Here is an 8,590-nt window from a genome sequence, read left to right as displayed (position 1 = left end):
CACATGGGCAAGATCAAGCCAGAGCAGTTGCTAAAGATACTGTTGATGACACAGTGGGGGGAGGGGGAACCAAAGTTTAGCAAATGCTATGGATTTTTCCACAGACACAGGAAATCCCACACACACACACAAATCTAACGATATTTACTCAAATATTTGAGGGGAGGGCATACAATTGCACAGACGTTCAAGTTGCAGATGTTCCCCCTTTATAAGCTAAGCCAAGTGACCATCGAAGTGATGCTTAACAGCAATATATGTGAAATTTGCATGGTGCTGGAATTCTGCAAGGCGCAGAGGTCAAAGAGGCTGCCTTGGAATTGGATTTTCCTAGATTCCTTTTTCAGCATCTCCCAGACGGTTGCAGCCTCCCGCTGGCACTCCCACAGGGCTGTCATAGCGCAGGCGTGAAACTCATCCCAATAACTGCAGTGAGGGGATAAAGAGGGGACTGTTAGTTCCTTCCTGAGAAATGAAGCAAGGTAGCCACAGCTTGTTTTTAAAGTAGAGTACGTACCCTGATAGTGAAACCGTCTGTGTGATTATTATCAAAATAGGGGCTTCTCCCCGCTTTTCTGGAATGCCTTTGCCCTCCCTGAAAAGACGTTCTGTTGACGTCTACAAGTACTTTACAGAGGATTTCTACAATATAAATAATATTCTTGTGTGACTTGCAATGAAGAAGAATAAGAAGAAGAGTTGGTTTTTATATGCCCACCTACAATCGCCTTCCCTTCCCCACAACAGACACCCTGTGAGGTAGGTGGGGCTGAGAGAGTTCAGAGAAAACTGCGACTAGCCCAAGGTCACCCAGCTGGCTTCATGTGGAGGAGTGGGGAATCAAACCCGGTTGTCCTCATTAGAGTCTACTGTTCCAAACCACCGCTCTTAACCACTAAACGTAAACTTTCTTGTGCAGAATCTACCTCTATGTCAGAAAAATATGTGGACAGTTTATGGCAGGACCTCCTGAGTAACCCCTGCAACAGAATTTCATTGTAATCTTCACTGACAACATCTTAACATTTATGAAGTAGCTTGTGTGTTGAAAGTGCTGTACAAATGCTATCATAGTAATACTTGAAACAACCTTGTAAGGTAGGCCAGTATTTCAACAGCCTTGCAAGATCGGGCTGAGAGAGTAGTTTGCCTAAAGCCACCTAGTGAGTTCATGGCAAGATGGCGTTTGAACCTGGACTTTCTTTTGATCATCTCAACACCGCTTAAGAAAATAGGAGGTGGCAGGGGACAGCGATTTGAACGCTGGGAAATCAGCGGTGGCGAGGACTCAGCCAGCAGGTCAGTAAGTGGGGAGGGGAAGCGACGGCAGGGCCAAAGAGGCCCTGAATAATGCTGGGAAATTTGGCATTATTCGGGATCTGCTTTTTCGGCTCCCTTTAACTGCTGCCGTTTTTTTTACCGGTTAACCCCGACCCCCCAAAATACCAGTTATTTTCTGTTCGGCTTTAGCCGAATGCACACCCTTAGAACAGATCAGCAGCACAGGTCTCCTGACTGTCAAAGGAGAAACCTGGCTGAGGCACTTAAGTTTAAGTTAGTGATGGCTTCAGAGCATGCTCTGAATTCTCTTGAATGCTTACAGGTACAAAGAGGCTTTCGCTGTTGGATCCTTTCACTCGCACAGGAGTCCACCCATACCAGCCTGCCCTTCCCCAAGAGTCAGAGTAAATGGTATGAGGTCTGCTCATCTCCAGAGACAGGCCTAACAAGTGGGGGTACTCTATTCTCTCCCAGACGTAGAGTTATACTACTTTGCCACACTACCAGGCAGAGCTGCCATTCAAGTGGTCTACTCTTTTGCTGAGACAGACTCAAAACTATCACTGCGCTCTCCCTAGGGTTGCCAACTTCCAGGCAGTACAAAAACTATTCGCACTGTATCAATGACACGTCAATACAAAAGAACAGCACAGGCTCTTAGCAAAGAACAATGCTGCATTCTAGGACAATAGTATGGAATATAGAATCACACGCTACTACAAATAAAAACAAACCAACTGTACCATAGGCATATAGGCAAAAGCGACATATCTTAACAGCTGAACAGATGAAAATCAACAATGCGTGTAGCTGAAAAGTTCATTCCCAAAACTGATAAGCATGAAAGCTTATCCCGTTTGAAACAATCGAAGGCGGAGATTAATGGGCATGCGCAATGCAGCGGCTACCGGAGTGAAGTTGGTAATGCGCAGTAGAAAGATTGAAGGTAAGTGACTGCTGGATGAACTATTTCGATTGTTTCAAACGGGATAAGCTTTCACGCTTACCAATTTTGGGAATGAACTTTTCAGCTACACGCATTGTTGATTTTCATCTGTTCAGCTGTTAAGATATGTTGCTTTTGCCTATATGCCTATGGTACAGTTGGTTTTTGTATTTGTAGTGGTGTGTGATTCTATATTCCATACTATTGTCCTAGAATACAGCATTGTTCTTTGCTAAGTTAAGAGCCTGTGCTGTTCTTTTGTATTGAACTGCCAGGTAGTAGCAGGAGATCTGCTAATTCAACTGATCTCCAGCCGATAGAGATCAGATCACCTGGAGAAAAATGGCCGCTTTGGCCATTGAACTCTATGGCATTGAAGTCCCTCCCCTCCCCAAACCCCGCTCTCCTCAGGCTCCCCCCAAAAATCTCCCGCTGGTGACGAAGAGGGACCTGGCAACCCTAACTCTCCCGGAGGCAGATCTATACTAACTCTTGCTGTGCTTTCCTCCATCATTCCATCACTCCTCTGAAAGGTGGGGAGGGGCTGTGGCTCAGTGGCAGAGCAACTGCTTGGCATACAGAAGGTCCCAGGTTCAATCCCCAGCATCTCCACTTAAAGGGAGTAGGTGATGTGAAAGACCTCTTCCCGAGACCCTGGAGAGCCGCTGCCGGTCTGAGCAGACAATACTGACTTTGATGGACCAAGGGTAGAAGGCAGCTTCATGTGTTCATGTGAGTGGGTGAAGAAGAATTGGTTTGTATACCCTGCTTTTCTCTACCTTAAAGGAGTCTCAAAGCAGCTTACAATCACCTTCCCCTCCCCACAACAGACGCCTTGTGAGGTAGGTGGGGCTGAGAGAGTTCAGAGAGAACTGTGACTAGCCCAAGGTTACCCTGCAGGCTTCATGTGGAAATTAGAGTCCACTGCTCTTAACCATGACATTGCCGTGGATGCTGGGGCAGCAGTTGCATTGGCTCAGCTGAGTGGCTGTTTTTTCCCTTCAGGGTCAGGACAGGATCAGAGAAGCATGCCTATTATATTAGGTGCATTGGAACACAGGCGGGACAATGCTGCTGCAGTCTTGGTTGTGGGCTTCCTAGAGGCACCTGGTTGGCCACTGTGTGAACAGACTGCTTGACGTTATGGACCTTGGTCTGATCCTGCATGGCCTTTCATGTTCTTATGACAGCCTCCTGTCCAGCACAACTGGCTGCAGGGTTTGGGGGCTTTCTCATAAATTTTCCTCTGGTGGCTCTCCCTCCCCACCCCACCCCAAAAAAACCTGCCTAGGAAACAGGCACACATCCTGGACTGACATTCTGAACGCTAAAAAACGCTCTGGCTTTCACAAATGGTATAAGGATAAGACAGGCCGCAACTGGCACAATGTTTTGTATGTTTAGTGTCCCTATGTAGACTTGCCCAACACTTCTTCTCTTGTGAAATTGGCCGATGATAATCCTTGATATCACTCACATGCAGAGCTTTCAGCCAACAGCAGGCCTTGGCTGTGGGGAAGTCCTCCTTCACCCCTCCTATGCAAGCACCAAAATAGCAATAATTTTGATCCCAGAGCATTTATCCAAATGCCAGCTGTAAAGAGCTCATTAAATAGAACTACTGTGGCAGAATAAACCTGGAGAGAAAATAATGAGAAGGGCCGGCACAAAACAAGGTGAACTCGTTTGGGGTTGTTAGAGACTTGAAGCAGCTTAATTGAAGAAGGGGAAGCGAATTGGAGGGCAGGCAAATTACTCAGGGAAAAGTTCAAAATTCACACTTCAAGCAAGACAGGAGGAGAGTCAATTTTCAGCAGCAGCCTCCCCTGCCCTTTTCAGCTGGGTAATCACATCACAATTCCCAGCTTGCTTCACTTTCGGCACCCACCATCTGTTCAGCGAGACAAACCACCGTCATGTTGTCTTGTTGGTGTTGGACTTCGGCAGGATGCTGCACCGATAAATTGGACCCCTCCCCCATTTTGCTAGTTTGCTTTCTGATGCCTCAGTTATTCTGTCTGTCGCTGCCTTTTCTTACTAGAAGAGACAGAGAAATAGTCTCAGGGGATACAAAGGCTGAAGCCATCTTGTGTGCCACATTCCCGATCTGAATCAGGCCCCCGCAGACCTGGGAGCTGAAGTCAGAGCATGGCACTTGGAAGGCATATCTGGTTGAAAGTACTCATGGTGGGGCCAAGGAGGACCCAAGGTTAACATAATGCCTGGTGGGCAACCTTTTTGGCCCAGGAGCTGAAAAAACGCAACTTCTAGCTGTGGAGACGTTGGTATGCCAGCAAACAAAATTAGAGAGTACTTCCAAGACACACTTGGAACAAGCCAAGCCCCAGTGGTGCTGCCAGCTTTTTGGAGATTCCCCAGGGACTTGGCTGGTTGGCTGTGCAGATGTGGGACACAACGATGGGCATAAGCCATACCTACTGCCTTCTCCCACCTTGCTGGCCCCAGCACTGCTCTCAGTGCCCCAGTTAACTGGGCAGAGATCTGGCCAAGCAAAAAGGTCCGGTGTGCACATGCTAGGGGTTACCTACTCCAACGTGATACAGAGTTAGGTGCTTATAAGGGAGCTCAGCTCCTTTAAGTACCTCGTTTTGCGTCATGGTTACACTGGCATGTAGGAATTGTTCTGTTTTGCATAGCCTATATAGGGTTGCCAACTTGCAGGCACTAGCTGGAGATCTCCTGTTATTACAACTGATCTCCAGCTGATAGAGATCAGTTCACCTGGAGAAAAGTCTGTCAGTCTGTCTGTCTATCTATCTAATTTCTCAACTGACCTTCTTATGCCTGAGTTCTGCACTTCATGAAAAGAAGCCGGGATTGTTTTGTTGCTTGCCGCTGACATTTTCCCTCTTGGAAATATTGTGTGGCCTGTGTGCAAAGGCTCCGTTCAGGTGTGCAGGGCCCCGGTTAGGATTGGGACTGCAGAGTGTGGGGAGAGGGAAGCTTAGAGAGTTCACTCCTCCTGCTGTTTTCCTGACCTGAAATGGCTCCAGGGAGTTGCTTCTGGCCCCTATGGGGACATGTACTCTAATGAGGAGCATATGTGGGATATGAGGACTTTGTAATATGGAATTAGGCCCAATTGATCAATATATCTGATCAGCTAAGAACCTTAGAGACAAGATTTTTGGGGGAATAAGCTTTAGAAAGTCAAAGCTCCCTTCATCAGATACGTACCTGACAATGGGAACTTTGAGTCTCAAAAGCTTCTACCCTAAAAAAAACTTGTTGGTCTTTAAGGTGCTACTGGACTTGAATCTAGCTGTTCTACTGCAGACCAACATAGATGAAACTATATCTGATCAGTTTCTCTTCTCCCTTCAGGTCAACTTCCCTTTACCATTCTTCCTCCCAGATCATTCCTCATTGTCTCCTTCATTAACCCCCTAACCCCGAGCTAACAAAATTGCCTTTGCCTCCCTAACCTGGCTTGTCATTTTGTCGGTTCCTGCTCTTTATTAATGGAGTCATTCCTGCTTTTCCAATCTTCTCAGTTCTTCTCTTGGGCCTCTTGCTGGCTTATGCATCCCCAGAGCTCTGGCTTTTCCCTCGATTGCTTTCTGCATTTCCTAATTTCTCCCTTGCCCTTCTCACTGCCACATATTCATTCTTCAAACTTCCAATGACAACCATTTACTATAAGCAAATTCTTCATTTCTTTCTCCCCCTACTCCCCGTTCACTTTTAATCAGGACCCCTCTACCCAGACACGCTCCAGGCTGAACGTCAAGAGCCTTGGACGCTCAGCTCCTTTATCAGTTTGGATTAGATTACTAATAAACAAATAGCTGCACCCACCTGAACCTCTCAGCCTACAGACGAATAAATCCTTCCCATAGCTGAAGTGTCTGCCCTTGTGTCAAACGGGATTTTTTTAAGCTACTGGCTCTTTGATCAATTCATGTTAATAACTAATAGTGCCATTAATTAATCTATGCTATACACTTTATATAAATGAAGCCCCGTGGTGCAGACTGGTAAACTGCAGTACTGCAGTCCAAACTCTGCTCACGACCTGAGTTCGATCCCTGAGGTCGGTAAAATGAGCACCCAGCTTTCTGGGGGTAAAGGGAAGATGACTGGAGAAGGCACTGGCAAACCACCCCATAAAACAAAGTCTGCCTAGTAAACGTCAGGATGTGATGTCACCCCATGGGTCAGGAATGACCCGGTGCTTGCACAAAGGCTACCTTTTCCTAAACATTTTATATATTGTTAATCTTGTCAAATATCAGGAGACGAATAAGAAAAGATTCCACATCAGACATTTTGGGAGCAAATTAGTTTCCACTCCTGTTCTATCACAAACATGGCAGATGAGCATGGTGGTGGTTATGAGCATGTGTCACTCACCCACAGACAGCACGCAGCTCCGGGCTTCTTTCATCTTCATCCTCCTCCTCTTCTTCAAAGCTGGCCATGTTTTCTCCTAGTTTTAAGATGCAGTCTGAGAAATCTTGGTAAATGTTTTCACATTGAGTTGCTGCAGGCAAAGACTTGAGCAGAGATGCTGTAAATGAAATAGGATTTGTGTAACTTGCTGATGCAAATCTCCTACGAGCAGCTTCATCACCAGATTGAGAACCAGATTCCCGAGGGGTCATACAAGGCTGAAGTTGGTTCCCAGCTCCTTATTTGCACGAGGGCCATATCTATTTACGAAAAAGCAAGTGCAATGCAGTAAACATTACCTACCTGTCCCCGTCCCCACACCAGCCATCAAGTTTACTTGGTGGCAGTTCAAGATTTCTGTACCAGTGCTGCCTCACAGGGTTGCTGTGAAGGTAAAATGTGGGAAAATGGGCACTGCCTTCCAACTCCAGAGAGGAAGAGCAGGATAAAAATGTGGTTAGTAAATATAAAGGTTGAAAAGGCAAATTCAGCTCGATAACTCATTACCCAAGTTCGCAAAGAGTCTCACCAATTTAGCCCCATATATGAAATATTCATAGAAATTTTTTTTGGGGGGGGCTGGGAGTCATTAAAACAAGCAGATGGCTCAGCTTGCTAACGCCCGCCCCCCCAAGAGTTCCTATGTCTTTGATAGAGATGCTTGAGATGGAGAAATTTTGTAGGAGATGTTTTCAGTGAAATTAAAAGTCTGTACTTGTGGGGGGGGGGAGAAGACTTACTTACTAAAGTTGAGACTATTAGTAGCTGTTAACGACACAGAAGTCCTACCAAGAAAAAGTGGGCAACCGTACATCTGGCAGGATTCGCCCCTTCCCCCATCAAAGCATAAAGAAGAAAGAGTATGGATCACATAGAATCACCGAGCACTTTCACACATCCTGAATGCACTTTAAATCTACTTCCAACGCACTTTAACGATCGCTTGCAAGGGGGGTTTGCCCTTTCACACAGCAGAATCCAGCCGCAAGGTGCATTGAAAGTGGATTGCAAGTGCATTGTTCAGGATGCGTGAAGGCACCCACAGAGTTGGAAGGGACCACCAGGGTCATCTAGTCCAACCCCCTATGACAGAGAACGGCGTTACAGAGGAGGTTAAAATGTGCAGGGGGGGAATTCGCCGTTCGCGCGCCTCCTAGAAACGTCCCCCTTGGCTGCTGACGCCTGCCCTTCCCTGGAAACAGCCCACTTTCCCCTGGGATGAAGCCCCCCCCCCCGCCAAAACCAGCCTGACCCTCCAGGAGCATCCCCCGGCCGGCCCGGGAAGCCTCCTCCCCGAGGGCTGCCCCGACGTGCACTTACCCAGCGCCAGGAGCAGCAGCGCCGCGGCCGGCGCCTGGCCCATCCCTCCGCTGCCCTGCTCAGGGGCTCGGGGTGGCCTCCATCCCCACCAGGGTGGGCAGCGCCGCTCTCCTCTAGGGTCCCCTGACCCGGGAGGGGGTGGGGGTCTCCGCCTGCCCGGGGAGCCCAGTTCCTCCTCCAGGGGTTCAGTCCAGGGAGGAGTCTCCAGACTCGGCCAGGACAACTCTCTTGCCCAGGTGCTTCTGCGGCAGATGGGCGAGGAGCTCCGGGGTTGGGGTTGGGGGGGGGGGGAATAAGGAGAGCGTGTAGGGTGGGGAGGGAGCTCCGGGTCGAGCAGGGCTGGTGCACGAAATGCGCGCTTCTAAGCCAGATCTGTGCAGTTCTCATGGTGGGAGGTTGTGCCTTGGATTCGCCACTCTCTAGATCAGTGGTTCCCAACCTTTTTTTGACCAGGGACCACTAGGACTTTTTTGTTCGGTGCAGGGACCCCAAGGTTCAAAATAAAAATTCGGAGAATTTGAAAATAAACTTTAATCACAACTGTTAGTTAAACATTAAACTTAGAATAATATTTGAATATATATTTTTATAATGGAGAACTTTTAATTGAAAATATTAATTTGTTATGGG

General features: G+C 47.6%; 1 protein-coding gene across 1 annotated transcript; it reads right to left on the bottom strand.

Annotated features, from left to right (window-relative positions):
- Positions 1-209: 209 nt before the first annotated feature.
- Positions 210-8,003, bottom strand: LOC130473912 (neuritin-like). The gene is made up of 3 exons (XM_056845548.1): positions 7,961-8,003; positions 6,602-6,758; positions 210-426 (listed from the first exon to the last, which is right to left on the bottom strand). Exons 1-3 carry the CDS (start codon positions 8,001-8,003, stop codon positions 210-212), a joined length of 417 nt encoding a protein of 138 aa, XP_056701526.1.
- Between the last annotated feature and the right edge of the window lie 587 nt (positions 8,004-8,590).

Source organism: Euleptes europaea, chromosome 2 (genome assembly GCF_029931775.1).
Source record: "Euleptes europaea isolate rEulEur1 chromosome 2, rEulEur1.hap1, whole genome shotgun sequence".
In the NCBI taxonomy this organism is placed as follows: Eukaryota; Metazoa; Chordata; class Lepidosauria; order Squamata; family Sphaerodactylidae; genus Euleptes; species Euleptes europaea.
The sequence above is the reverse complement of the archived record's forward strand: the minus strand, read 5'-3'. Positions and strand labels throughout refer to the sequence as shown.

Bases quoted from the DNA above. Each gene is read 5' to 3' on its own strand.
- LOC130473912 (XM_056845548.1), bottom strand. From the start codon at position 8,003: ATGGGCCAGGCGCCGGCCGCGGCGCTGCTGCTCCTGGCGCTGG. The intron at 6,759-7,960 runs GTAAGTGCACGT...TTTCATTTACAG, and splicing joins GCTGCTGCTCCTGGCGCTGG to CATCTCTGCTCAAGTCTTTG. The intron at 427-6,601 runs GTGAGTGACACA...CCCTCACTGCAG, and splicing joins GAGCTGCGTGCTGTCTGTGG to TTATTGGGATGAGTTTCACG.